The 27637-nt window shown below is 48.1% G+C and overlaps 1 protein-coding gene across 1 annotated transcript in view; it reads left to right on the top strand.

Annotated features, from left to right (window-relative positions):
- Window positions 1-27045, top strand: part of IL17RC (interleukin 17 receptor C) — a 49067-nt gene extending 22022 nt beyond the window's left edge. The window contains exons 9-20 of the mRNA XM_015421532.1: window positions 1618-1750; window positions 4323-4382; window positions 4733-4787; window positions 6099-6283; window positions 6670-6720; window positions 12512-12557; window positions 15008-15126; window positions 15236-15295; window positions 21419-21476; window positions 22839-22934; window positions 23520-23558; window positions 26101-27045. Coding sequence (XP_015277018.1) covers window positions 1618-1750; window positions 4323-4382; window positions 4733-4787; window positions 6099-6283; window positions 6670-6720; window positions 12512-12557; window positions 15008-15126; window positions 15236-15295; window positions 21419-21476; window positions 22839-22934; window positions 23520-23558; window positions 26101-26774 — 1576 coding nt within the window. The 3' untranslated portion in view covers window positions 26775-27045. The remainder of the gene's footprint in view (window positions 1-1617; window positions 1751-4322; window positions 4383-4732; window positions 4788-6098; window positions 6284-6669; window positions 6721-12511; window positions 12558-15007; window positions 15127-15235; window positions 15296-21418; window positions 21477-22838; window positions 22935-23519; window positions 23559-26100) is intronic.
- The last annotated feature ends 592 nt before the right edge of the window (window positions 27046-27637 follow it).

Here is a 27637-nt window from a genome sequence, read left to right as displayed (position 1 = left end):
TCCTAGGGAAAGTGTTCCAACCCTCTTATCTTTCTAGTTGCCCTTTTCTGCACTTTCCACAATGCTATTATAACCTTTCTGAGGTATGGTGACCAGGACTGCACACAGTATTCCAAATGAGGTTGCACCATCATTTTATACAGGGGCATGGGTACTGATGAGGTACACTTACATTTTCCCAACAAGCTCCCACACCAGGAACTGCTTCAAAGTGGGAAAACAATCTGTTCCATTGGAGTGGAATTAATGTTTTGTATTGTGCTGAAGTGTAATCTTGAACTGTAGTTTCATTGCATTGAGTTATTTGCAGAGGGGCTGTGGCTCAGCGGCATAGCACCTGCTTGGCACGCAGAGGATCCCAGTTTCAGTCCCTGGAATGTCCAGCTAAAAGGATTGGGGGTGGGGGGGAGTGATGAGATCAATAGTCTGATTCAGCGTAAGGCAGCTTCATATGTTCATGTTTTCTATTCTTGTTACTGTCTCTAATAATAAAAGCAGCCGGATCATTCCAGTCATCGAAGTGGCTGTAGATTGGCCACCCACAGACAAGGTAGCGTCATCTACATACTCAGGTGTGCAGAAATAGCTTACTTGGTAAAGGACTCACAAAAGTCTGATGAGGACTGAGCATGCTCCAGGCATTATGGAATGCTGAGAGCAGTTGAGAGTAAGTTGAGGTCTCAGGGAACAGAGGCAGATAGAAAAATTGGCCTGCTAAGAGCTTATAGATGTGTAGAGAGGGAGAGATTTTTGTGTTTGTGTGAATTCTGAGATTGTCTTCTCCACGGTGATTTGTCACAGGATCCCACCTTGTGCTTTATACTAAAAGATCTAAATCTCCCTGCTACCCAACGGAGCGGACTGCTGTTTTACACTTTTAAGTGAGATGTGAAATTGTATGGACATGTACCCAGGGGTCATTTTGTAGAAAAAGAGGTGCAGGAGCTCATTAGCATAACTCATTAGCATAACTTATTTGCATATGCCACCCCTCCTGACATCACCGGAAGTGTGTCAGAAGGCAACCCCCACCGCTCAGGCTCCACTGGACTGTTTTGGATTGCTAGCTATTTTGGGGGGGGGGAACGTGCAGATCTGTCCTCGCAGAGGAAGGAGAGCTTGTACCTGAATAAAACTTGGTCTTAAAGGTGCCACTGGACTGATTTGGACTGGGGGGCTGGGGGGGGGGGCTCTGCAACTTACCTGGTTGCTCCTTGCTCTGACTGAGGGCTGCTGGGAGCAGGGGGGGGGGCTTGTTGCATGTGCCCACCCCCTGGGCTCTTTACTGCTGGAGTTCCGCTCCTGTGCGCTCTTGCAGGAAATGACCCCTGCATGTACCACTGTAATGGATTACATTTTTCTTTCACAATTTGTGTTGCCATTTCCTATGGTACTAGAGTTTTGTATAGAAATATGCTTTTGACTATACCACGGCGTACATGTAAAGTTTGTTGAATTTAAGGGAGACAGAGAACTCAGTGATCCCCCCCCAGCTAAATTATATCGATCTGATCTGAAATGAGTATTAAATTGGAGTCAGAGTTTTATGCTGCACTGTAATTATTAGTGATGTCAAATTGCTTGGCTGATATAAATATCTTAAATTGTAGTGCCCAGGCTGGAGGTTTTTACTGGGGCAGTGGAGGCTGTACTGAAGGTGTGGGACTTCCCTGTACAGAAGCACTTCCACCTGTTGCTGTATCTGAACCAGACACGTGAGCGTAAACAGCTGGATGTCCCTAAGCGGCTGGTGAGTGAAAGTCCTGGTCTTTGGGTGATGCCAGGGAAAGGCAGCGTGTGTGTGTGTGTGTGGGGGGAGAGGCAGTTCAGTGGGAATGTGATGTTATTCAGCCTGCCCATCGAAGCTGGCATTTCCTCCAGGGAAACTGACCTCTGTAGTCCAGAGATCACTTATAATACTGGGAGAACTCCAGGCCCTACCTGGAGGTTGGTAATGATACCTACTCAATGCAGGGCTGGTTCTTGGGTCAAGGAAAGCCAATCAACTGCTTGACGTGTCACAGCCTGGAGGCTGCTGATATTGGAATATATGAAACTGCCTTATACTGAATCAAGATGGGTAGCCGTGTTAGTCTGTCTGTAGCAGTGGGAAAGAGCAGGAGTCCAATTGCACCTTGAAGACTAACACAATTTGTGGCAGGGGGTATGAGCTTTCGTGAGTCCTGCCCAATTCTTCAGATACCTGAACTGAACTGAAGTGAGGTATCTGAAGAAGTGAGCAGTGACTCACAAAAGCTCCTACCCTGCCACATATTTTGTTAGTCTTTAAGGTGCCACTGGACTCTTGCTCTTTTCTACTTATACTGAATCAGACCATTTGTCTATCAAGGTCAGTACTGCCTGCTCCGACTGGCAGCAGCTTTCCAGGATCTCTGGTCTTTTTTATCATCTACAACCTGATCCTGTTCATTGGAGATGCTGGGGACTGAACTTGGAACCTTCTGCATACAAAACAGATGCTCTGCCACTGACCCTCCCCTTAATGCCATTCACTTTTCATGGAAGAAGGGAAAGACGTTCTCTCTATTAATTTCCTTCATACCTTACATCAGGGGTCTTTTGGGGCTGGAGTGTGCCGGAGCACCACTCCAGCAGCCCAGGGGCCTGCGTAAATGGTGGCGGTGGCAAGCCCTGCCCCCAGCTCACTGTGCCAAAGCACTGGGGCCGGGGGGAGGCCCAGAGAGCCCCGCCGCTGGGTCCCCCGGGCCCTCACAGAAGGGCTGCAGCTTGGGAGACGCCTGGAGAACCCTGCTGCCGGGTCCCCCGGGCCCGTGCAGAAGCGCTGTGGCTTGGGGGACACCCGGAGAACCCCGCCGCCGGGTCCCCCTGGCCCGCACAGAAGCGCTGTAGCTCGGGGGACACCCGGAGAGCTCCACCACCAGCTTCCCCAGCCCCCGCCGAAGCGGTAAGTAAGGGATCCGTGGGGGTGGTGGGGGCTTGATGGGGGGGCTCTCCCTTCCTCCATCTCTTTGCCATCTTTCCCTCCTTTCCTTTTCTTTCCCTCCTTTTCTTTCTCTCCTTCCTCTCCTTTCCTCCTTTCCTTCTTTCTTTTATTCCCTCTTTTCCTTCTCTCCTTTTCCTCTTTCTCTCCTTCCCCTCCTTCTTCCCTTCTCTCTCTTTCTTTCTTTCCCTTCTTCTTTCCTTCCCTCTTTTTATCCTCTCTTTTTATTCCCTCTTTCCTTCTCTTTCTTTCCCTCTTTCCTTCCTTCTTTTCTTATCCCTACTCTCTCTCTCTCTTTCCTTCTCTCTTTCCACCTTCTGCAGCCCAACTCTAGTGAGAAGGGGTTTAAACTTTAAACCCCTTCTCTCTTCGCTTCCCCCCCCCCCGCAGGCCAGCTGGGGAAGAGGAGAGGAGGCTTTTGAAGATGCCCCCCCTTTGCTTCCCCTTCTGACATCACTTCTGGTGATGTCAGGGGGCGTGGCATATGCTAATAGCCTAGTAGCTCATTAGTATATCATATGCTAATGAGCTCCTGCAGCTCTTTTTCTACGAAATGACCCCTGCCTTACATAATTATATAAACTCCATCACATCTCCTCCCGCATCCTGGCTTGTGTTGTTATCATATCACAGGTGGCATCTACTGCATAATCCTGAGAACATCATGTTTTATCTTGAAGAAATAAGTGAGTCTCTAGTCCTCATAGCTGTAGAGCTCCTTAAAACGTGTTGGCTTTAGTTCGCTGTGTCAATACAGTGCATTCTCTCTTGATTAAAAGATCATGTGCTGTAAGACCACATCCTTTTCCAGAGGAGGTAAAGTATAGGATCGCCATATGTCAGAAGTGACTTGACGGCACCTAACACACATCACATATATGTGAAATTACCTCAGTTTCCTATCTTTGCTGTGTGTATGGCTGGGGTGGGGTGGGGGTAAAGACCTGGACAAACAGATTCTGTTATGTACTTTGGGCTTTTATACTGTGCTGCTTATGCCTTTTATGCTTTTGTTTTTAAGCAGCTTTTATCACTTTATGATGTCTTACTGGTTTTATATTGGGTGTTTTATGTTTACAGGGAAACCATCTTGGGCAAACTTGTTTGGAGAGTGTGGCATAAGTTTAAGTACATAAATAAGCTGTAGCACATAGGTTCCCAGTCTCAGAAATATGATCTGGGGGTTACAGTGGAATCTAAAGCAGAGTTAACCCTTCTAAATAGTTTGAAATCAGTGGATTCAGAAGGGTATACTTCTGCTTAGGATTGCATTGTTAACGAGGCAGGAGGAGCCTGAATGCGGTCAGTTTTCTCCACTAACCATTTTCGCTCCTTTCTCCCTTCCTATTCTTGTCTTTAGACTGGACCGGAGAATGTGAGCATACCTCTCTCTGTGGTGTTCCCTTGTCTCTGCCTGCAGGTAAGGATCTAGGATGCCTCATAGCAAGGTCCCTTTTCCACTCAGTATCATTCTAGCACCCGTGGCCACATCTGCTTCTCTCCTGCAGAATCACAATACCTATTCAATTGGAGGGGGTGTTGTAGGTCCCTTTGGCCAAGTGGGCATTTTTCTAAAATAATCATACTGGGGTTCAGATCTGCATATGAAACCTGAGTTAGTTCTCTGACCCTAAGCTCAGGTGTGTAGGGGCTGACTATGATGAAGGAGAAAGAACACCAGTTTCAGTAAGTCCAAAGCTCCACACCCTCCCTCAGGATCATTGGGGGTCTCATGGATATAACTTTTAACTTTGTTGTATTTGTTTGTAGATTTGGCCCGATGCTGAAGACCCACCCCGAATTGACGTGTGTCCTTTTGCAAGAGGTATGAGGAATGCATTTCTCATTATTTCTAGTCCTGAAGACAGGTTAAAAACACATACAAATTACATATCCAAATTATAGAGCTACCCCTCCCCCAGATTAACTTTGTCCACCCAAGTTTTAGGCTTTTAATCAAGGTATAAGCTTTCGCAGGGCTTTTTTTGTAGAAAAAGCCCAGCAGGAACTCATTAGCATAATATGCCACACCCAACAGCAGGAACTCATTAGCATATTAGGCCACACCTCTGACAGTGCAACTCATTGGCATATTAGGCTACACCACCATGTTACCAGAATTGTGCTCATCCAGCCACACCCACCTTTTGCTTCTTATTCTGTTTACCTTGTTTGTTGTCAAAACCCAGGGCTTTTTTTGTAGCAGGAACTCCTTTGCATGTTAGGCCACACACCCCTAATGTAGCCAATCCTAATGTGTTTCTGCTGTTGGGTGTGGCCTATTATGCTAATGAGTTCCTGCTGGGTGTGGCAAACTTGGGAGCCAGCCGGAACTCCGTTCCTGTGCGTTCCTGCCCAAAAATAGCCCTGAGTTTTCGTATTGGTCTTAAAGGTGCCGCTGGACTCCAACTTGGTTCTGCTGCTTCAGACCAACATGGCTGCCTGCCAGAATCAATCTGCAGTAAAGCCAGTACACAACAAGCTTGCCTGTGCGGATGTGAAGCTGCCTTGTCATGAGTTAGACCAATGGTGGCCTATGTACTTCAGTATGGGCAGTGGCTCTCCAGTGTCTCCTCAGGCGAAAGAACATCTGCTTGAAAATCTTTTTCAACTGCAGATGCGATGGAACCTTCTGCATGTAAAATGTGCATTTGAACACTGAGCCATGTGTTCCTTCCACATTCTGTCTCCTTGAGTAAAAAATGGAGACCAGTGAAATAGCTTGCAACCTCCGTGTGCATATCAGACTTTAGGGGTCAGAATACATGATGGGATGTGCTCCTGGAAAAATTGCCATGGCCTGCATACTGTGGAAAGGATGACTGAAGCATTTATGTTTGCGCACATAATATGCTGAGGACATTCCTGAGTCGGGTGACAATGGGTCATTTTTGTGATGAAGAGTCTAGGGTTGCCAGGTCCCCCGTGGGAAACTCCTGGAGATTTGGGGGTGGAACCTGGGGAGGACAGACATCTCAGTAGGGTACAATGCCATATAGAGTCCACCCTCCAAAGCATCCATTTTCTCCAGGGGAACTGATCTCTGTAGTGTGGAGATGAGCTGTAATACTGGGGGATTCCCAGGTCCTACCTGGAGGCCGGCATCCCTAATCTAAAGACTCACTTCCTGTTTCAGATAAGGAAGCTCTTGCCCGGGCCTGGGCAGAGAGCCGCCTAGAGCTAAGAATCTTTGATAGAACCCTGAGTCTTTCTTTCTCTGCGCCATGTGACCTCCCGGGGGAGCTGGTGCCTTGCTGGAGGATGGGCCTCCTTGCTTGCTACCCTCTCCACTCCAGGCTGCGTCTGGCCCTCACTCCAAATGTGAGTAGAGAGAGTGAATGGTGGGAAAGAGAAATGTGGGTGAGATTGGAAAGGAAGGGCTGGAGATCGATGTTTCATAAATAAGGGGAATGCTAACCTAGTAGGTGGAGTAATATTTGTCTTCTACGATGTGTTGGAGTAGGAGGAGACATCTGACAGCCCTGAAGCAGGGCGGAGCGGATTTTGAATGGGTGGGGGCTTGGAGGAGGTTGCACAGGGAGCTTCAGGTGGAGCCCATTGAGTCTTGGGGGAGGGTTATGCATTATCTGGCTCTCTCTTCTCTGGTGTGGGAACAGGTGTGCACATAAGTAAGTGGTACACACAGACTCTAGGCTGCAGATGTTGTGGAAGAATCTGATGTAACAAAATCTTTCCAAACCTTGCAGGAGCTCCAGGAGTTTCCCCGGCTGAGACCCCACCCCAACCTCTGTGTGCAGGTAGGAGCCGCATCATTGGAAACATCAGAAACAATTTCTGCAGTCACTGTCCACCAGCTGCCAGGGATCATTCACAGGGATGGATTTAGATGGTTTGGCCCTTGAAGCATCAAAATGATTTCTGTTCTCAGTTCAAGGCCCAGAGCTCATTTTTTAATGATACCCCAAGAGAGAGATTGGAGATTATGTCCCCAGGAGTAGCTGGGTTATTGGGTTGTTTCTGCAAAAATACACTGGAATCCTACCATAAGTTGTCATAGCCTAGAGGCAGTCATGTAACCTCGTATATAAATGCCTGCCTAATGAAGACCTAATATAGAGGGGTGGGCAACCATTTTTGGCCCAAATGCTGGAAAAAATGCAGATTCTACTTGTGAAGATGCAGGTATGCTGGCAAACAACCGTGGGGCATGCCAGACATACTACTACTACTACTACTACTACTACTACTACTACTACTACTACTTCTTCTTCTTCCTCTTCCTCTTCTTCTTCTTCCTCTTCTTCTTCTTCCTCTTCTTCTTCCTCCTCTTCCTCTTCTTCCTCTTCTTCCTCTTCTTCCTCTTCTTCCTCTTCTTCCTCTCCTTCTTCCTCTTCTTCCTCTTCTTCCTCTTCTTCCTCTTCCTCTTCTTCCTCTTCCTCTTCCTCTTCTTCCTCTTCTTCCTCTTCTTCCTCTTCTTCCTCCTCCTCCTCCTCATCATCATCATCTGGCATTGTGTGTAGTATAGCCAGGAGATCTTAAGATTTTCTGGTAGCCAGAGGTTCTAGCTCTTTTAGTGTTAATACACCACTAGGTGGTGATCTAGACTTGTTTTTAAGGCAAGAGATGCTTCAGAGGTGGTTTTGCCACTGCCTGCCTCTGCGTCATGACCCTGGTATTCCTTGGAGGTCTCCCATCCCAATACTAGCCAGGGCCAATGCTGCTTAACTTCCGAGATCTGACAGGATCGGGCTAGCCTGGGCTGTGCGGGTCAGGGCACCAGCGGCACTGCCAACATCTCAGAGATTTGCTTGGACTCAGTTGGTAGCTATGCAGTTCTGGGAGGCCATTGTGGGCATAAGCCATGACTGTTGCCTTCTCCGCACTGTGGACCTAGCAGTGCTGCCAGTGCCTTGGTTGCTTGGCCAGAGAGCTTGCCCTGGGTACCAAGCAAAAATGGTCTGGCGTGCTGTTGGCATGCACGCGTGTGGGGATTGCTGCAGTACATGCATCTGACCAAGAGGGTTCTAGTCCACAAAAGCTGATACCAGAATAAAACTACGTGAATCTTGGAAGTGCCACAAGACTCTTGTGTACTTTTGGAGAATATGGCATCTTCTAGGACACTTGTTCTTTGAAGTAATTGCTTCGGGCAAGATTGCCCTGATCACGGAACACCGTTACCTGCCTCCCTTGGGGCCTTGTCTTACACCTATCTCTCACTGGCCCATTCTGCATCTAGCATTTGCTCCGTTGTTTTACCAAACCCACAATGGAACAGAAAAAGATGCGGTTCAAAACCACATTCAAATACCCTGGGCCAACACCATAAGGACTGCAGAGTCACCCCCCCAAAAAAATGGCTATAAAATCTATGCAGACGGCTACCATAAAACCAAGAGATCAAAGGAAGTGAAAGCGGCATGCAGTCTGGACACTGCCATAAAATCCGACAATCGATCAAAGTGAAAGTGGCCTGCGATGCAGAGGGGAATTTCTGTTCCAATGTGGGTTTGGTAAAACAGCAGAGCGGATGCTAGATGCAGAATGGGCCTCCGTTTGCTGCCTCTCTCCCCTCTGAACAGTTCTGCCAACTTCCTTGGCCTCAGGTCCCCAGTTAGGCTAACAGTTGTCAGTTTCCAGGTCGGCATGAGGCTCCCTTCACACATCACGTTTTTAGATACGTATCTAAAAAAATGACACAGTGTGAATGCCGCAATCTAGTGGTTGCCAACATATATTGGCGACTCTCTGCAGCAGCAAGCTCAGGTTTGCACCTAGACAGCAGTACAGTAGCCTGTTGAAGCGCTGCTCGGTGCACCACCCCTATAAGCATACTTACTCAGAAGAAAATTCAGGGTTTTTAAAGTAAGTGTGTTCAGGGTTGCCAGCCTCCAGGTGGGGCCTGGAGATCTCCTGGAATGACAACAGGTCTCCAGACTACAGAGGTTGGTTCTCCAGAAGAAAACGGCTGTTTTGAAAGGTGGACTGTATGGCATTATAATACCCCACTAGGGCTGCCAGGTCCCCTTGTCGATTCCGTGGGGGGGGATTTGGGGGGGGCGTTCCAGGGGTGGGCAGGGACATCGCACAACACGATGACATCACCCTCAAACCATAGAGTTTGCCCAAATACCAGAGTGTCCCTATGCGATGCCCCCGACGCGATGGGATCACTTCTGGATGATATCATCACACTGGGGACATCGCTTGGCAGTGTCCCTGTTTAAGGGTGGGGTTTCCCCCGCGGAAAGGAGCTGCGGTGGCTCAAGTGGTTAAGATGCTGAACTGCAGGCTGTGGAAGGTCGGTAGCTCAGCAGTTCAAGACCTGAGTGTGCCGCATGACGGAATGAGCTCCCGTCTCTAGTTCCAGCTCCTGCCAACCTAGCAGGTCGAAAGCAAGAAATTGTAAGTAGATAAATAGGTACCACTTCAGTGGGAAGGTAACAGCGTTCCGTGCGCCTTGGTGTTTAGTCATGCCGGCCACATGACCACGGAAACGTCTTCGGACAGCGCTGGCTCTTCGGCTTTGAAACGGAGATGAGCACCGCAACCCTAGAGTCGGATTCGACTGGCTTTCGAGCACGGGAACCTTTACCTTTCCCTTCCCCCACTGGCCAGCTGGTCTGCAGCAGGGAGAAGCACCTGAAATCGGGGGATCCCCCACCCAGACCTCAGGGCTGGCAAGCCTGTACCCCACAGAGGTCCATCCCCTTCCCAAAGCCTGTCCCCCCCCCCTGGCTCCACCACCAAGTCTCCAGCGGGCTGGCAGCCCTATGGAGAGCAGCCTGACCAAGAGCTCTGGAAAACTCAAAAACTTTCACCTTGTTTTGTGTTATTTTGGTTGGTCTTAATCAAAGGTATTACATGGATTATTCATTTTTCTTCTTCTTCTTTGGGCCGTTTGGAACTTTTATCAGCCTTAAAATAAGCGTCATAAGGTTGATTTAAATGAGCAGGGAGGCTGAGGATTCCTGTTATCAGTGGAAGGAGGCGGAAAGGTCAGATGTTCTTGGCTTTTATCAGTAGACAGAAGGGGAAGGGGCGGGTTGAGCTGGTCAGCAGAGCAGTTTGTGTGTTCTAGGCATATAAAGGCCAGTTGCCAACTATGTGCTGTTAAAACAGCACAGATGAAAGTCCATTTCCCAGCAATTTCCCTGAAAGCAGCATCTCTTTGTTACGGTAATTGCTTCTTTTGTAACCGGGGCTTTCAACAGCCAAGACTCATTTCTCCCGTTGAAATGGATGCTGTGAGCTAAACATCTTCCTTGCACACTTGTTATAAGTGAAGGCTACTGTTCTGCCTTCAGAGTTTGAGTCCTGTGGCACCTTTAGGATCAACAAAGTTTTATTCAAGCTATAAGCTTTTGTGTGCATGCACACTTCCTCAGATACTGTTCTGCGCTCAATTATCTGTTGCAGGCTAGGTCCAAGCAATGTGGATTTTACATCTTTTGTTCCTTTGCGATTTACATGGGACTGATTTTGAGGTTTCCAGCAAAGAGAATGTGTAGGGAGTGTCCTTGTGGATTATTTTACCTTCGTGCCTTCCAGACTGGGTATTTGGCACTCCTGCGGCATTTCCTGATTTAGTGGTTTAAAACGGCTGATTCACCCAGGGACTTTGGGAAGCCTCTTCCAACCTGTATAGCTGCTTGTTTGCTTGCATGATATCACGGCAGTATAAATCCATTGCCGTAAGCACGAATTACAGGCTTGAGGAGGTGCTATGAGATGGGTTAGAAAATCTACAAGCCTGGCATTGTTTCTTATCTGTTGACAAAAGAAAGGGGAAAACGTACGGTATAGCAAAATTAGGAATATTGCCAATAACTGATATTATAAATTGCCTCTGTATTTTCCTTGATAACTTCCAATGGGTCTTAGCCTGTGGTGGTGGAAAGTGCCGTCAAGTCACAGCTGACATATGGCAACCCCGTAGGCAAGAGACATTCAGAGGTGGTTTGTGGTTTGCCATTGCCTGCCTGCGCGTCATGTCCCTGGTATTCCTTGAAAGTCTCCCATCCAAATACTTGCCAGGGTCAGCCCCTGCTTAGCTTCCAAGATCTGATGAGATCAGGCTAGCCTGGGCTGTCCAAGTCAGGGCTCTTTGCCTGTAGCAGACAAATAAAACAGGAGTCCAGTGGCACCTTAAAAATTATCGGAATTTTTTCCAACACAGGTTTTTGTGAGTCAAGAGTTTACTGCATTGGGTACATGAAATATTCATTCATTAGACAGATACATGGTCCCCAACATGGCACCCATGGGAGCCCTGGTGCCCACTGACACCTTTCCTGGGGCCCACCAAGTGTTTTTAGGAAGTGGGATGGGCAAGTTAGGTGTGGGCGTTTGCCCAGCAAGGCATCTGATTGGCTGCAGAGATTAAAAGACTTCCTGTTAAACAGAGTGTCTGCCTGAAATGTAGAAGAGTTACTATTTCAGTTATTTATAACCTTGCTCCCTGACCATTTATGGTTGACTCCTCCTGTGGCAGCCATTTTGTGATTGGCTCCTCCTCCGCCTGTGGCAGCCATTTTTAAATTGTGCCCACTTCCCTGTGTCAGCATTCCAAAGGTTCCCACGGGCTCAAAAAGGTTGGGGGCCCCTGATTTATACTGAAAGATGTGAACGTCAGAAAAGTGTGGCTGGTGGAAGATGCCACAAGGGCTTCCTTTCAGGTGTGTACTGAGAGTTCTGTGCTCAGAGCTTGAATCCCAGGCACGTGTCTGTATGTGTGTGTGTGCAGGAGGCCCAATTCATATTGGGACTGCCGTACAGTGGGGGAAGGGAGCGTCAGCCTTCCCACACGCATACCATTTCCTGATCTGAAATGGCTCTGGGGAGCTGCTATTTGCCATGTTGGGGAAGCAAGTTGGGAAAATGGCTTGAGCCCCCCTTTCCCAGTCCAAGTCACATCCTCTCCAGTGCCTGGGAATATTCTGAGCAAGGAATCCCCAGAGCGTGTCTAACTGAAAATCCCCATGGTCTACACAAGGAGAACTCTGGGCAGTTATAAGAAGTTGCACCGGGCTTGTACCAGTACAAGAATTCCTTTGGATACGTGGGAACTAGGTGGTATGCTGTACATCATATGTGTATGTTCATGAATCTTCCATTGCGACTTTGGTTAAAATGGTTTTTACTGCATTGGCCCCGGAAGGCATAGTAGTTCAGTCCAAAATGAGCACTTCTGAGTCCCATCGATTTCAGTGGGAGGGAGTTAATGACACGCTTAAACGTCTCCCAAATTGTTCAGCGTTCTGTTCCAGCAATGATTAGCCAGATGGCTCTGGGAGAGCCAGGCACAAAGGCTTGTTTGCCCTTCTGTCATAGACAGGAACCCTGCTATACTGCAGCTCACGCAGCCCCATAGCTAGGGAATTCTTTGAGAGGGGGCCTTGGGGGGCCCACCAGCTAATTAAATGAAAGTACAGTGCAGGTGGTAAGTTGGAGCACTTTGGGGTCAGCCCAGGAGGGAGGAGGCCCAGAAGAAAAACTCGGGGGCCAGGCCCCGTGGGCCCCGTGTTAGCTACGGGCCAGCCTACCTGTCCCACCATCCCACTGACTCACGCTTCCTCTTTGTACCAGGCAAGGAGCAATGGAAGCACCCGCCTCCAGAGCTGTCTGCAGGAGGGTAAGTGCCAGGAACCACGCCGGTGGGAGGAGGGATGCTAGCCCAAATCTGCTGGATGTGGTCGGCCAGCGGGTAGGGCATACAGCTGCTGGTGCTCTGACTGTGACCCCCACACAGCGTTGCCAGCCTTCAGGTGATAAGTAACAAACAACGGAAATAGAGTGATTTATAAACTGTACCAACCCCCCCCCCCAGTTCATAGGCTGTTACACTGTATATATTTTACTCAGGAGTAAAAGTTACTCTTCCAATTATTCTTAAAGAAAAAGAGTTGTTTATACAAGACTTACAAAAATTATCTAGTTTGTGGACAATATTTCATTCACATTAAAGCGGCGCATTAAGGCAACACATTAATATACAGTCCCGCGACGACGGACTCCGGTTGGTACTCATTTCCCTCAGCTTCGTCAGGTTGCACTCTGTCAGTTGCTGCACATAAAGTCACATAAATTGACAAGCTCCTGTACTTGAGGAGACAGTCCATAACAGTGGGAATCTGTTTAGAAGCCAGTTGGAATATACCAGAAACAGTGGGATAGATAGTTGAATGAGCTTCAGGGGTAAGTTTATAACATACCCGGGTCTCTCTCTTCAAATTTAGAAAACTATTTTTAAAAACATGTTTGTAAAAAGATGTAACTTTATGTGCAGCACCTGACAGAGTGTGACCTGACAAAGCTGAGGGAAACAAGTACCAACTGGGGTCCATCGTTGCAGGACTGTATATTAAGAAGAAGAAGAAAAGATTGGATTTATACCCCAGCCCTTCACTACCCAAAGGTGTCTCAGAGCGGCTTACAAACTCCTTTCCCTTCCCCTCCCCACAACAGACACCCTGTGAGGTAGGTGGGGCTGAGAGAGCTCTGACAGAAACTGCTCTTTTTCAAGGACAGCTGTGCCAGAACTACGGCTTGCCCAAGGTCATCCAGCCAGGGACAAGTGGAGGAGTGGGGGGGAATCAAACCCGGTTCTCCCAGATTAGAGTCCGCGCACTTAGCCACTACACCAAACTGGCCTTGATGTGCTGCTTTAATGTGAATGAAATATTGTCCACACAAACTAGATAATTTTTGCAAGTCTTGTATAAACAGTTCTTTTTCTTTAAGAATAATTGGGAGAGTAATTTTTACTCCTGAGTAAAATATATACAGTGTAACAGTCTATGAACTGGAGATCTCCCAGAACTGGTCTCCAGGTGACAGAGATCAGTTCTCCTGGAGAAAATGGCTGCTCTGGAAGTTGGTCTCTATGGCAATATATCCCATTGAAGTCCCAGCCCTCCCCAAACCCACCATCCCTCGGCTCCGCCCCCAAAATCTCCAGGAATTTCCCAACCCAGCACTGGCAACCCTTCCCCAGCACCATTGTGGTGCTACATCCTGAGCCCAAGAGCTCACATGAACACACATGAAGCTGCCTTATACTGAATCAGACCACTGGGGGGTCCATCAAGGTCACTGTTGTCTACTCAGACTGGCAGCGGCTCTCCAGGGTCTCAGCTCGCCAGGGTGTCATGCCGAGCACTGACTCAGACCCATCAACCACCAAGCGGCTAATATTGAAAGGACTAGCCCTGGAGGTTGGCTTTAATCAGCTTTTGTGGGTGTTTTGAATTATGGAATCAGGATCTTGGATTGTAAGTGTTGTTTTACTAATTTTAACGCTGTTCCTTATCATTGTGAGGGTGGTGGTTTTGATGGTTACAACTTTTGGGGGGGCTTGCATTTAAAAATGTTTTGTCAGCTGCATTGTGTGTTTTAGATGAAAAAATGGGGCACAACTTGAGTATATCATAAGAATTTTCTAGTACATTTAGAATCTGTATCGTTTGTATGTCAGGAAGCCTGGGCTCAGCAGCCAGGGTTGCCAACTTCCAGGTGGGGGCTGGAGATCTCCCACTATTACGGCTGATTTCCAGTACACAAAAATCAGTTCCCCCCGGAGAAAATGGCTGCTCCAGAGAGTTGACTCTGTGGTATTGTACCCTGCTGAGGTCCCCCTTCCCAAAATCCTGCCTTCCCCAGGCTCCACCTCCCAAATCTCAAGGAATTTCCCAACCGAGAGTTGGTAACCAGAAGCCGCACCCTTTTGTTTGTGCTGCAGTGGTTAAGAGCGGCGGACTCTAATCTGGAGAACCGGGTTTGGTTCCCTCCTCCTCCTCCACATGCAGCCAGCTGGGTGATCCTGGGCCAGTTACGGTTCTCTCAGAGCTCTCTCAGCCCCACCTACCTCACAGGGTGTCTGTTGTGGGGAGAGGAAGGGAAGGTGATTGTAAGCCACTCTGAGACTCCTTCGGGTAGAGAAAAGTGGGGTATAAGAAACCAACTCTTCTTCTCGTTGTTGTTTATGTTTTGCTGGGTTTGGGAGCTACACCTCAGTCTGAGAACTGGCCTAGCTCAAGCTGAATCCTTCAGGCGACACTTTCCCATGTTTTCCTTTTTCCCTAGATTTCCCAGGAAGCCAGCAGTGGCGTCTGCTCTGGGAAACGGTTGGCCCCCAAGGCAATTTGTCCTTCCGTGTCTTGCAACAGGGCTCCTGGATTCCCATCGCTCAAGCCTTCAGCGCAGTAAGATTTTCTCCCAGCCCTCCTCCTCCTTTCCTCGGGCCCTGGCTTGTTTGAGGCATGCAGCTGCGAGTTTCACAGCACTCACTGCTTTTTCTTCCCCTTTCCACAGAGAAATAGTATCCTGAGGGAGGCCTTGCAGAATGACATGAAATCAGGAGCCTGTGTGCAGGTGAGAGCCGAAGGCGGGAGCTGTTGGGCTCTGCATCAGGAACTGTCAAAAGTGAGGAAGTGAAGATCGTGTCCTGAGGAGAGGCACTCATTTGTTGTGGAGTTAGGGCTGACAGCCACCAGGTGGCGCCTTGAGATCCCTTGGAAATTACAACTGATCAGCAGATGACAAGAGATCAGTTCTCCTGGAGAAGATGGCTGCTTTGGAGGGTGAACTGTATGGCATTTGTCCATACTTAGGTCTTCCCCCCCTCCCCAACCCTAATCTTTCCCAGGCTTCGCTCCAAAAATCTCCAGGAATTTCCAAGGCCAGAGCTGGCAACCCTAGCCCAGGGGATGTGACGGAGAGATATTCTGAAAACGTTCTGGTGCCAGTGGCCTGACTTGGTGCTGGATTTGGGAAGGGATGTCGTATGAACTTGAGAACGTTCAAAAGCTGCCTTTTATTGAGTCAGAAGGGGGGGGGAAGTCTAGTGAGGGGGAGGTTCTCACTGTTAACAACCCATTTTGAAATTACGAACCATTGATAAGAGCCTGTGTGGGATAGTGACTGAAGAAGGACTGGGGAGGCCAGCATTCAAACCTCCCCCTTCCATAATAAATAGAGATGATCCGAAAATATCCTCTAAATACAGAATGATCCTCCCCAGTTAGTATTTCTGCATTAGTGTGTCAAGACAGTCTGGAGAAGAGGAGGTTGAGAGGGGGACATGATTGCTCTCTTTAAGTATTTGAAGGGCTGTCACTTAGAGGAGGGCAGGGAACTCACAATAATGGGTTTAAATTAAGGGCGGGAAGGTACCGGCTGGATCTTAGGGAAAACATTTTTACAGTAAGATCAGCTGCCTAGGGAGGTGGTGAGCTCCCCTCACTTGCAATCTTCCCAACGGGGTTTTAGGAATCTGAATACCCACAATCTCCTCTATCTTTGAAATTATTTTTGACCAATATTCTTGTATTTTTGGACATGACCACCAACAATGAAACAACGATCCAATCTGCCCACATCCCTTCCAACACATAGGGTCCTTCAATATTTTTGAATGAAGCAATTTAAGGGGAGTCATGTACCATCTTGAAAAGATCTTATAGTTTTGATAATGTAGATTTAAAGCTGTAGTAGTGTATAAACCCGAATTCCGTATTTTATTCCATTGTTCCAAAGAAAGGTCCATCTCAAGATCTTTATGCCAGGCATGTTGTTGTGCTGAGATCTTAGACCATTGCAAAAATGCCAAAGACTTATATAAAATAGATTCAATTCCCTTTTGTTCCGTTAGTTTTTTATGAATTAAAGTTTCAAAAGCTGTCAGTGGGTGAGTTGAATTCTTTATTATGCCATTGGCGGCGATCATATGAGATGATTTTTTTTAAAATTTATTTATACTTTTTTTAAAATTTATTTATTTATTTAATTAATTTATTTATTTATATTTATTTATATATAAATCATATGAGATGATTGTTGCTCTTGAAACCATGGAATTTCCACATTATATTTCTCTGCCATTTGTTCTCTCGTCCATTTTCCCCCTTGAAAACCTAAATCTCTAATTCTAAATTTTCCCGCATTTCTCCAATTTTTATATGTGTTTACCCCCTGTCCAGGGGGGAACCAAACCTGACCTAAAAATGCTGCTTCTGGAGAAATACCCGGCGCTAATACTTCCCTCTTTCTATCCCACACTTCTAAAGTAGTTGTCAAGAATAGATTCCCCCTTATTGATTTAGTTCTATTATTAGGTGAGGCCCAAAAGACTTCATGTAACAAACCAGGGGAAGTATAACTTTTCTCTATTTGAACCCATGCTTTACCAGATTCTGAGTGGGTATATAATAATGCATTTTTTAATAGTGCTGCTTCATAATATAATTTTAAATTAGGCAGTCCCTGCCCTCCCTCTTTCAGACTAATAAATGTTTTAAATAAATAAATAAACTGTAGAAAGCATACACGCACTAGCTGGATTTGCCGAAGAATGTGAGTGTACATGCGTATATTCTCTGCAGAATGAGCCAGTAACGTGAGGTTAGAGAGTCAGACTAGGATCTAGGAGACCCAGATTCAAATCTCTGTTCTGCCAGAGAAGCTTGCCCTTGGGCCAGTCACATGCTCTCAGCCTAACCTACCTCACAGGGTTGTTGTAAGGATAAAATGGAAGAGAGGAGAACAGTGTAAGCCTCTCTGCATCTCCATTGGGGGGGGAAGTGGGGTCTAAATGAAGTAAATAAATGAATTTAGTTGCTCACGCAGAGGTATTTCATAAACAAAAATTAGCTGGGAATTTGAATGCTTTCCTGGTACTTCAGACAATGTCCAGTAGGTGGTGCAAGTTCATCATCGTATAGTCTGAGGGCCATTTATGAGGACACAGCTAGAGAAGATGCGGCAGAGGCAATTAAAAAAATCACCCACATCACAGCATTTTATCTGATCCTGCCCTCACATTTCTCCGGGGTCTGCCTATCAGCCTCGCCTCCTGACTACTCATTTACTTGATCTTTCAATCCAGCCATCTACAGGAGCTTCTGACATGCTATGTGGGAACTGTTGCTTATCACAGAAACCTTATTTCCTTCAAACAATTTGGAGGTATTTCAGGCAGCCAGCAGTGTATTGCAGGGCACAGGTGGCTTGGAGATGGGGCAAAAGTGCCTCATTATCTCCTTGCTCAAAGCTACCATGATGGCTGAAGGGGGCACGGAGGACGTTCTGGCCTCCCAGCCCTGGTATGCTCTGGAGGTCTCCCATCCAAACACTTGCCAGGGTCCACCCTGCTTAGCTTCTGAGATCTGATGAGATTGGTTTGCCTGGGCTATCCACGTCAGGGCAATTTATAACCTTTATTGATTCTAGCCGGGGGGGGGGGATCTTCCTGTCTGCACAAATGATTGAGTGATGCAATTTATTCCCAAGAAAAGGAATATCCCTTGGAAAATTTCAAAGAAGAGGTTGAGAGCATCTATAGTAATGTTTGCCAGCTTTGGCTTAGGAAATTCCTGCAGATTTGGGGTTAGTGTCTGGAAAGGCAGGTTTTGGGGACGAGAGGGAGCCCAGCAGAGATGCGATGCCAACAGAGTCCATCCTTTGAAGCTGCCATTTCCTCCAGGGGAACTGATCTCTGTGATTTGGAGATCAGTTGTAATGCTGGGGAGAACTCCAGGCCCCATCTTGAGGTTTGTAACCCTACCAGTAGCAGCTAAAGCTCTAACCAGATAACGTTCAGAGAGTTCCAGGTATGAATATCCCGGGTTTTGCTTGTTTTAATTTGCTTTCTAGGCGTTCCCTGACCTGGATGGCCAAGGCTAGGCCGATCTCATCAGATCTCAGAAGCTAAACAGGGTTGGTCCTACTTAGCACTTGGATGGGAGACCACCAAGGAAGTCCAGGGTCCCTACGCAGAGGCAGGCTATGGCAAGCCACCTCTGAAGGTCTCTTGCCGTGAAAACCCCCACAGGTTGGCTGTGACTCGATGGCCCTTTCCACCATCACCACCAGGGATGCAGAGGCCCAATTCAGACTAGAATTGCTGCATGAGATAAGGTTTAAGGCCACCGTGGGCCCCCGGACAAAGATTGCATCTGGGGGGCCCATGTGACCCTGATGAAAAGCAAATATTATTGGCTTACTGCTACCATCCATGAACAGAATAATGATTTTTAATGAGATAAGAAGCATTAAAGGAAAACGGGCAGGATTGTTAAAGAACAGATTTCACTTAACCTATTTACACAGTGCACACTGCAATAAGGTATTGTGCAAAAAACCCCCCAAACCCTCCCCCACACACTTTCAAATCACCACCACCTAGCACATGTCAGCATTCAATGAGAAGAGGCAACATCTAGTCCATAGTACTCTGAGAGCTCTCATTCTCTCTGTCTCACTGACTTGCTTTGGAAAAGAAAGGACTAATAGGTGTATTGTTTGTTGCAACCAGGCCCGTAGCTAACATGGGGCCCACAGGGCCCTGCCCCCTTGTGTTTCTTCTGGGCCCCCTCCCTCCAGGGCTGCCCCTAAAGTGCTCCAACTTACCACCTGCACTGTACTTCCATTTAATTAGCTGGCGCCCCCCCCAAGGCCCCCTCCCAAAGAATTCCCTAGCTACGGGGCTGGTTGCAACTGGCACTCTTGGGCACCAGGGCACCCACAGGTATGTTTCTTAGCAAGCACTTTCTTCTTTCCCCAAAGTATCTCTTTTCTGAAGCAAAGAACGAAACCTGGCAGGTGATCAGAGTCCCGCATCTGCACTAACTTTAGAAAGCAAGTATAGTCCCTGGATACTGAACTGGCTCCAGTTCTTCCCTCCCCTCCCTTTCTGCGACTGCCTTTTTAAACAGAAAGAAAAAGAAAGCAAGGAGAGAACAGAGAGAGACCACCCCATCCTCCTCTCCCAGCCAGAGTGTGTGGTTTCTGATTTAAAAACAACAACAAATAAAGCGCATTCCCTGTTCTGAGGCCTTGCTCCAGTTAGCTGGGTCCTGTCCTTGTTAATTCAAAGTGTGAGTATGATGGGGCTTACTTGCATGTAAACATGCACAGGAAGACAGCAGCCTTAAATTCCCTCCCTCCATTCTTCTCTGTGATTCCCCCACCCCCAGATCCATCCAGCATCCATCCCTTTCCATTCACCAGCACCAAATGCACCCTCACAACACCCTGCAGTTATCCTCACCCAGATCTAGGGGTTGCCAACTTTTTCTTAGTAGTTCCTGTGCGTCTCATAGTAGGAACGAGCCAGTAATAAGTGTCTGCTGTTTTGTCAAAGATTCCTTTGCCGGTTTCTATAGATCAGGCTGCTATTAAAGTCGGAGGTGCAAACCAACCCTCTTTCTTCAACAGTTGGCAACTGTATCTGAAACTCCCACTGCTTTTTAGACACTGGTCTTTTTCCTGTGATGCTTATTCTGAGCAGTTGCCTGGAAACCTTTGTGCCTGTCCAGAAACACAATATGCGTTTTAACAGCCCTGCCCCTTCCGTTATTTGCTTCTCTGGGGCATGAGACAGTTTAGATCTCCCCTACCCCCACCTCTCCCACTACCTCCAGCGATGGGCTTATTTACCAGATGTGGTAGAGAAGCTTCTCTGTGCAGCTCAGGAAATGGGATGGGGAACAAAGCAAAGGGTGGGCTTTTTTGCAAGGCAGGTCATGCAAGCAGGATGACAACAGATTGAGGGACTGGCTGCTGCCATGCCGATCATCGAACAAGGGAGAAGGAGTATGTGATGCACGAAATCCAGAAAACCCGGGAGAATGCCAGAGCGACCTCGGGGTCGCCACTAGATGGCAATAAAATGATGCAGAAGGGAAAAACTGAGCTGAGGTAAAATGAGGACGGGAGCGACATGCAATGCAGAGGGAGATTTGTGTGACGACCGTGGAATCGGTGACACAACGGCGGGAAAGACGAGTGCAGAATGGGCCCCTTCCCAGTGCACGGAGTGTGAGGCTGGCTGGCTACGCAGGTGCAGGAGTGGGACAGGTAGAGGAAATGGAGACAACCCCCCACTTTTGCTCTGGGGGGGTATGTATGAGAGAGAGAGGGAGACAGAGATTGCAGCCGAAAGGGCAGAGCAGAGGCAAGCCAGAGGAAGCTTACTGTGTCAGCTGTTGGAGAGCCCCAGCTGGGGCCCCTCAAGCTGATGCTGAGCCCCCTGAATTTTGCCCCTCCCCCAGTCACCCTCTCTCTTTCCAGGAACCTTGGTGCCATTTTCCCAGTCTAAAATGGTCCTCAGCAAACACTGTTTGCCCTGCTGGGAAATCTTATGTGTTCTAACCCTGCGAACCAGAAAACTATATGCCCAGACCCTCTCTGATGAACTCTTGCTAAAATCTCTCTGCTGTGAACTCAGTCTGCAGCCTTCAGCAAGCCATTATCTCTTGGTTTCATCACGTCTGCAGTACTGGAATCATTACCTGGACATGGGTGTTGCAGTAAAGAATTAGGGAGCAAATGAACACAAACCACTTTGAACACTCTATGGAAACTAAGTATCATCACTGTAATTTTGGATTAACTACCGGATGGCCAGTTGCCAGGCTGAGATCCCTTTTAGTGATGCAATCTGTGATCCAAGTCAGAGTGTCTCACCAACCTGCTGTTCTTTATTGTTCTTTACAGGTATGGGGTTCAGAGGACGGTGAAATGGATGTGCTTTGGGCCTGCCCCCTGGAGAAATGTGAGTGCCCCTTGCGTCCCAAGGCAGAGAACCAGGGAAATTGAGTCTGTGCAGAAGTGGCTCTTGAACCCCACCAAAGCCACCCTGGGGGGATACAGCTGCCCATGTGGATTTAGGAACACAGTCCCAGTCAGGGCTTTTTTTGTAGAAAAAGCCCAGCAGGAACTCATTAGCATAATAGGCCACACCCAACAGCAGAAACTCATTAGCATATTAGGCCACACCACATGCCTTCCCTTGGCTTGCCCGGGCACCCCGCTGCTGTGGGGAGCCCGGTCAAGCTGGCCCTTGGACAGGCCTGGGAAGGCATGGGAAGGCATTTAAATGCCTCCCAGATCCTTCCAGGGGCCCCCTGGCCCGCACGCCTCGGAGTCACTGGGGGGGGTCTCTCTCCAGGCCTTCCCTCTGTAGCCATGCACACAGAGGTTTTGGCTGTAGTGGCCGTAGCCAACTCTGAAGCCAGCCGGAACTCCGATTCCTGCCCAAAAATAGCCCTGGCCCTAGTTAGGAAGGAGGAGTCCTTGGCCACATTCCACACTACTGCCTCTGCATGGGCAGAAAGTTCCTGAATTGATTCTTGATCCCAACAGAATCCAAATGGAGGGCATTTCTTCAGACTACGCATTTTTATATATATATTTATTTATATTTATATATTTGGTTATTGGTAAATTTTTCTCGCTGAGATTCAAGGCAAGTGACCCAGTGTAAGTCAATGCGATCAATGGGAGGAGACGTCTAAGTAGCAAAGTAACAGGATTAGGATTACAGGAATCTGAAACAAAGCATAAATATTAGGCATGATGCATTCAACAATGCAGAAGATCATAGGACAGAAGTATGAAAACAAAGCAGTCAGTGTGGGACAATGCGTACAGCAAACAGATAATACATACTGTACACAGTGGTATAGTTCACAGTCCTGTTCTTTTTATAAAAGTGTATTCCTGGATTATTATTATTTTTGTTATAATGTAGTCCTACTATCTTTGTAATAAATGCCCTCCTGAATAATTCTGTTTTATGTAACAAAGTCTGAGTCCAGTGGCACCTTTAAGACCAACAAAGTTTAATTCTGGGTATAAGTTTTCATGTGCAAAAGGCTGGGCAACCAAAGCAAAGCCTGTTTTGCCTTGGACTATGGTAAAATCAGCAGCTGGTCTAGAGAGGCTTGGGCATCGTCATAGTAGGAGCCAAATCATAGGACAGAAGTATAAAAACAAAGCAATGAGTGTGGGACAATGCGTACAACAAACAAATAATACATACTGTACACAGTGGTATAGTTCACAGTCCTATTCTTTTTATAAAAGTGCCCACTGATTTTGCATATACTCCCCTCCCCTCTGTGCCCTCAAGCAGATTGCCGAACATACTGGGGACTAGCCTGGATGGTGGCCCTCCTAGGAGTCTTCTCTATCTTATTGGTGCTGGTGGTCAAGAAGGAAACACTGAAAGGTACAGCTAAGATGTCCTTCCTGGCCCTGATATTTTGCCTCTACTCTTTGGCCTTGGTCTGTTGTCAACCCACTTGTATTTTTGCTGTTTTGTCCCCTTAATTATCACAACCCCACCCCACCCTGTCCCCATCCTGCCTTCTCTCCAATCCTAAAACGTCCTGAGTGGGCTGCACATTATGTTTCCCTGGGTATTGCCCTGGTGTTTGAGAATGAAATTAGTGACGGGGGGAAAGGGCACATTCCTCTGGCATGTCCTGTTCCCATAATACAGAAGTTACAGACAAGCTAATTGCCCTACTTGGACAGCGTCAAATACAGGTTTCCAGACCTGGGTGCTGCCTGGCAAGGTCATAGGTATTTTGGGATTCCCTAGCAGCCAGAGGAGATACTCCCTGACAGGTAGATCCCGTCTCCTCCTTAGGGTGCCGAGACAAGGCGTCATTCCCTGGTGGCCCTCAGTGAGTGTCTCATCCCTGCCCGCCTTTCTTTGATTGCTTTTTCTGATCCTGACCTGGCCCCGCTGGTTCGTTTTGCCTTCATACATGTACATTGTGCGGGATCTGATCCTCTTAACATTTTGCAGGTTGGCTCAGGATCCTGAAAGAGGATTACAGTTCTGGAGGTGAGGATCAGGCCTCAAGAGGCAATGGGGACAGAGAAGGGTGGGGAGGGTCTGCTCCGCAGCTCAGGGGACGAGATGACGTTCTCCTTCGGAACTCGCCTGGGGGTTGGGTGCTGGGTCATTCTGGAAGGTGGGTGATGAATCACATATATGCTGTAGCCGGGCAAGCAGGGTGGATATTCTGAGTGCCTTCTCCTGCAAAGGATGAGGGGCTATAATTCCCTGGAGGCAGGGCGCTCAGCTTGCTCCGGTGTTGATGCTGCAGCTAACGCCCCAAGGCAGGAATGGGCTGGGCTCCATCTTGTGCTGTATATAATGTCTACACAAGTGGCTTCCTTTTTGTCAAACCTTTTTTTGTCCTGGTGTTGGGTGGGGCCACGGTGCTGAAAATGGAAAGAGGTAATTTGGGGCATGTGTCAAAATGAGCGAGGAGTGTTCCTCTGCGCCAGGAGTATAACCTAGTTTTCATTGTGTTCTCAGCTTTCTGGGGGGGGGGGGAGGAAGCACAATGGTTAATTATTTGCTAAAAACATTCTCTGTCTCATAGGGATTATGAGACAGCTGCCCTGAGCCTCGCCTGGCAGGGAAAGGAGCAGGATAAAACTCAAATAAATACACTCTACCTTTCTCTTGGCCCCACCCACATTTTCCTGTCATTGTGGGTGTTTCAATGGTAGCTGCACGTGCATTCAAGAATCCCATGGTGGTCCCCTGAAGTCTGCCAAATTGACTGTGGCATAAGCCTTCATAGAGCCACTGAGTCAGATATGCGAAATTGGGATACGTATATACTAAAAGAATATGGGGTGCTCTATGTACTGACCGTGCACCCTTTGGCTCATGAAAGCTGACGGCATCAGCCTTGTGCCATAATAAATGTGTAAGTTTTTAAGGTGCCACAGGACTATGCTTTTGGCTACAGTGGAATGACAGGGCTCCCCGTTTTCCCCATTTTTTAATTTTTTAATTAAAATTGGGGCACAGGAGGGGAAAGGAACAGGGAAATAAAAATATGATGAAAATATTTAACATATACATAACAAGAACGATCGACAACACAGTAAAGATAGAGCATTAAAATTACGCTTTCCGTATATAGGGTAATATTTAAAAGTGTCTTTTCCTTCAATTCTAATTAAAATTATTTAGTATACCCAGGGGTCATTTCGTAGAAAAAGAGCTAGGGGAACTCATTGGCATAACTCATTAGCATATGCCACACCCCCTGACATCAGGGGCCCGGCGGTGGACCTGCAAGGCCAGCGGGAGTGCGAGGAAGCCACGCCAAGGCCCTCCCTGGCCCCAGGCAGGCAGGGGTGGGGAGAGGCGGGGAGGAAGCAACTTACCCTCCCTCTTCTCCTGCCTCCTCCTGGCTGAATGAGGGCTGGAAGCAGGGCGGCCGGAAGCAGGGGGCGGGGCTTCGTCATGTGCCCCGCCCCCTGCACCTCACCCGGGGGAACTGTGTTCCCCCGCGTTCCCCCCCGAAATGACCTCTGAGTATACCTTACATGTTATATAGACTGTCATTAAAAGTCAAAATTTATTTCCCATTATTTACCATTAACAGTAACTATTAAATATTAAACATTTAGCTTAATTTATACATTATATTGAAATATTGGGAGGTCTTACTATAATTGTCATAACCAAACTATAATCAATAGGACAAATGATATATTTTAGGAATATTTCAGAAAAATAGAGCATTAAAGCAGTTCTATAGATATATCAAGTATTTCTTATGTGGACCATTATTTCAAAAATTACTAATATTTATAATATTGGCTACTTAAAGGACAGAGCTCCCCTTTGGAATCTTATATTTTCCCATAGGAGAGGAGCAGGAGAAAGAGGTGCCTCACACCAGAAGTGTTCATTGCATAAACACTAAATCCAGACAGCTCTTTATGTGCATTACAGAAGAAAGTGAACTAAGAAACCCTAAAATTGTTGCTTTGCCTGAGTTAGAGCTTACCAGGCCTTAGCCTCAAAGAACTAAGCTCAGACTCTATAGTGGCAATCCAGTCATAATGAAAAAAGAGGCCCTTGGAAAGCGTGCACGGTGCCTTTTGTGCCCCACTGAGTAGCCATGTTTTAGATTAGAGAGCAATGTTTCCAGGTTAGACGGCAAACCTTTGGGGCAAATTTGCTCCCAGGGCTCGAGTTACAAGCTCTGGGTTCAGAAGTACCTGGAGAATTTGGGGGTGGAGCTGGGGGAAGGTGAGGTTTGGGGAGGTGACGGGCTTCAGTGGGGTATAATGCATAGAGTCCACCCTCCGAAGCAGCCATTTTCTTCAGGGGGACGGATTTTGGTTGTCTGGAGATCAACTGAAATAGCAGGAGATCTCCAGGTGCCTCCTGGCGGCTGGCAACCCTACCCAGGGCCTTTAAAACTAGTTACTGTCCCAGATCCAGTTGGTGACTTGGGGGGGTGGAAGAGGGAAGCTCCTTCCAGATGCAGTTAGATCCTAAATCTGAATGTCGATCATGTGAGAACTGTAGAGTACCCTGTCGTGAGCCGATATTCTCTCTTTCTCTGCAGGGACACTCCAGGGACGGCCCATTCTCATCCTTTACTCTCCAGACGACGGGAGCTTTGAGCGACTGGTGGGCATCCTGGCTGCAGCCCTGGCCCGGCTCCAGGTCTCCGTATCCCTGGAGCTGTGGAGACGGGTGGAGCTGGGGGCCCTGGGGCCCATGCAGTGGCTCCATGCGCAGAAGCACCAGGTGCTGAAAGGGGGTGGAGCCATCGTGTTGCTTTTCTCCCAGGGCGCCGTGGCTGGCTGTGCGGAGTGGCTGGGCCGGGAAAAGAAAGGCATGCTGCCCCCCGCCCACCCTGACAGCACTTTCTTGGCTTCCCTCAACTGTGTGATGCCTGATTTTCTTGCTGGGAAGGCCAGGGACAATTATATGGTTGCCTGCTTCGAGGAGCTCCTCCCGGCCACTGAGATCCCCGGGCTCTTCCATTCAGTGCCCGTTTACCAACTGCCCTCTCAGCTGTTCAACTTCCTGTTGGCACTGGCCGGCCCCCGCGTGGGCCGTGAGCAGAGGAGCAGCCTCCGGAGGCAAGTGGTGTGGATCGGCAAGAGCCTGGAACGTGCGGTGGAAGAGTGCCGGCTAAAGAGGCCAAGCTGGCAGCAGACGCCCTTGCTGCCTTCCGAACTGGGCGATGCACGGATGAAAGGGGCCAGTGGCTGTCCTGGCACAGAGTCCTGAATTTCGGATACTGGGCTGTGGTTGCCCCACGTCGCTAACAATCCATGGCTGAGCACATGGACATGAAGACTCCATGCTGGCACCTTGGACAAGCGGCCTAGCTCTGGCACTGGACGTGTCTGCTGTTGTTCCCACCCCGTGGACAGGGAGCCTTGAGGATACAGCAGTGTGTATGCGTGGGCTGTCCAAGAGACAGGTGTCCATGTGATGGGCCGGGATACCTAGGTGTACATGTGAGCTTGTTGAGAGGTCCTGCTGTCATGTGAGGCCCCCCTGCTTTTTGTATTTATTGTGCTTCAAAGGATGAATGAAGGAGAGCCTGTCGGCATGTCCAGGAAAGTACATGTTATAGGTATACCTCTGAATACCAGATGCTGGGGATGAAAAGGAAGAGAACAAACATCCCCTTCACGTGTTTTGGCTCTGTACTCCCGAAGGCGTCTTTCTGCCTGCTTCTGGAGCCAGACAGGCCTTGCTCTGAGGCAGCGAAGCAGCTTCGTGTTCTTAGCTGGTGTTCTGACTTCAGGGACTCTGCTGTGAGGTGGCAGGCGAACCAGCACTTAAGAGGAAGCCAGTGTGGTGTAGTGTGTCAGATTGGGGATGTCAGATTAGCAGCTGGGAGACCCAGGTTCGAATCCCCACTCGGGCCATAAAAGCTCTCTGGGTGACCTTGGGCCAGTCACACTCTCTTAGCTTAACTTACCTCACAGGGTTGTTGTAAGGACAAAATGGAGGAGAGGAGAATGATGTCGGGTGCTTTGGGTCCCCCACTGGGGAGAAAGGCATGGCATAAATGAATGGAATAAAAGTATTTTAGCCCCAGGGGAAAGCTTTCTAGGGAGGAAAAGGCAACCGCGAGAGAA

The sequence above is a fragment of the Gekko japonicus genome, unplaced genomic scaffold, assembly GCF_001447785.1.
Source record: "Gekko japonicus isolate JY-2015 unplaced genomic scaffold, Gekko_japonicus_V1.1 scaffold1237, whole genome shotgun sequence".
In the NCBI taxonomy this organism is placed as follows: Eukaryota; Metazoa; Chordata; class Lepidosauria; order Squamata; family Gekkonidae; genus Gekko; species Gekko japonicus.
This window is presented reverse-complemented; position numbering and strand designations above follow the sequence as displayed.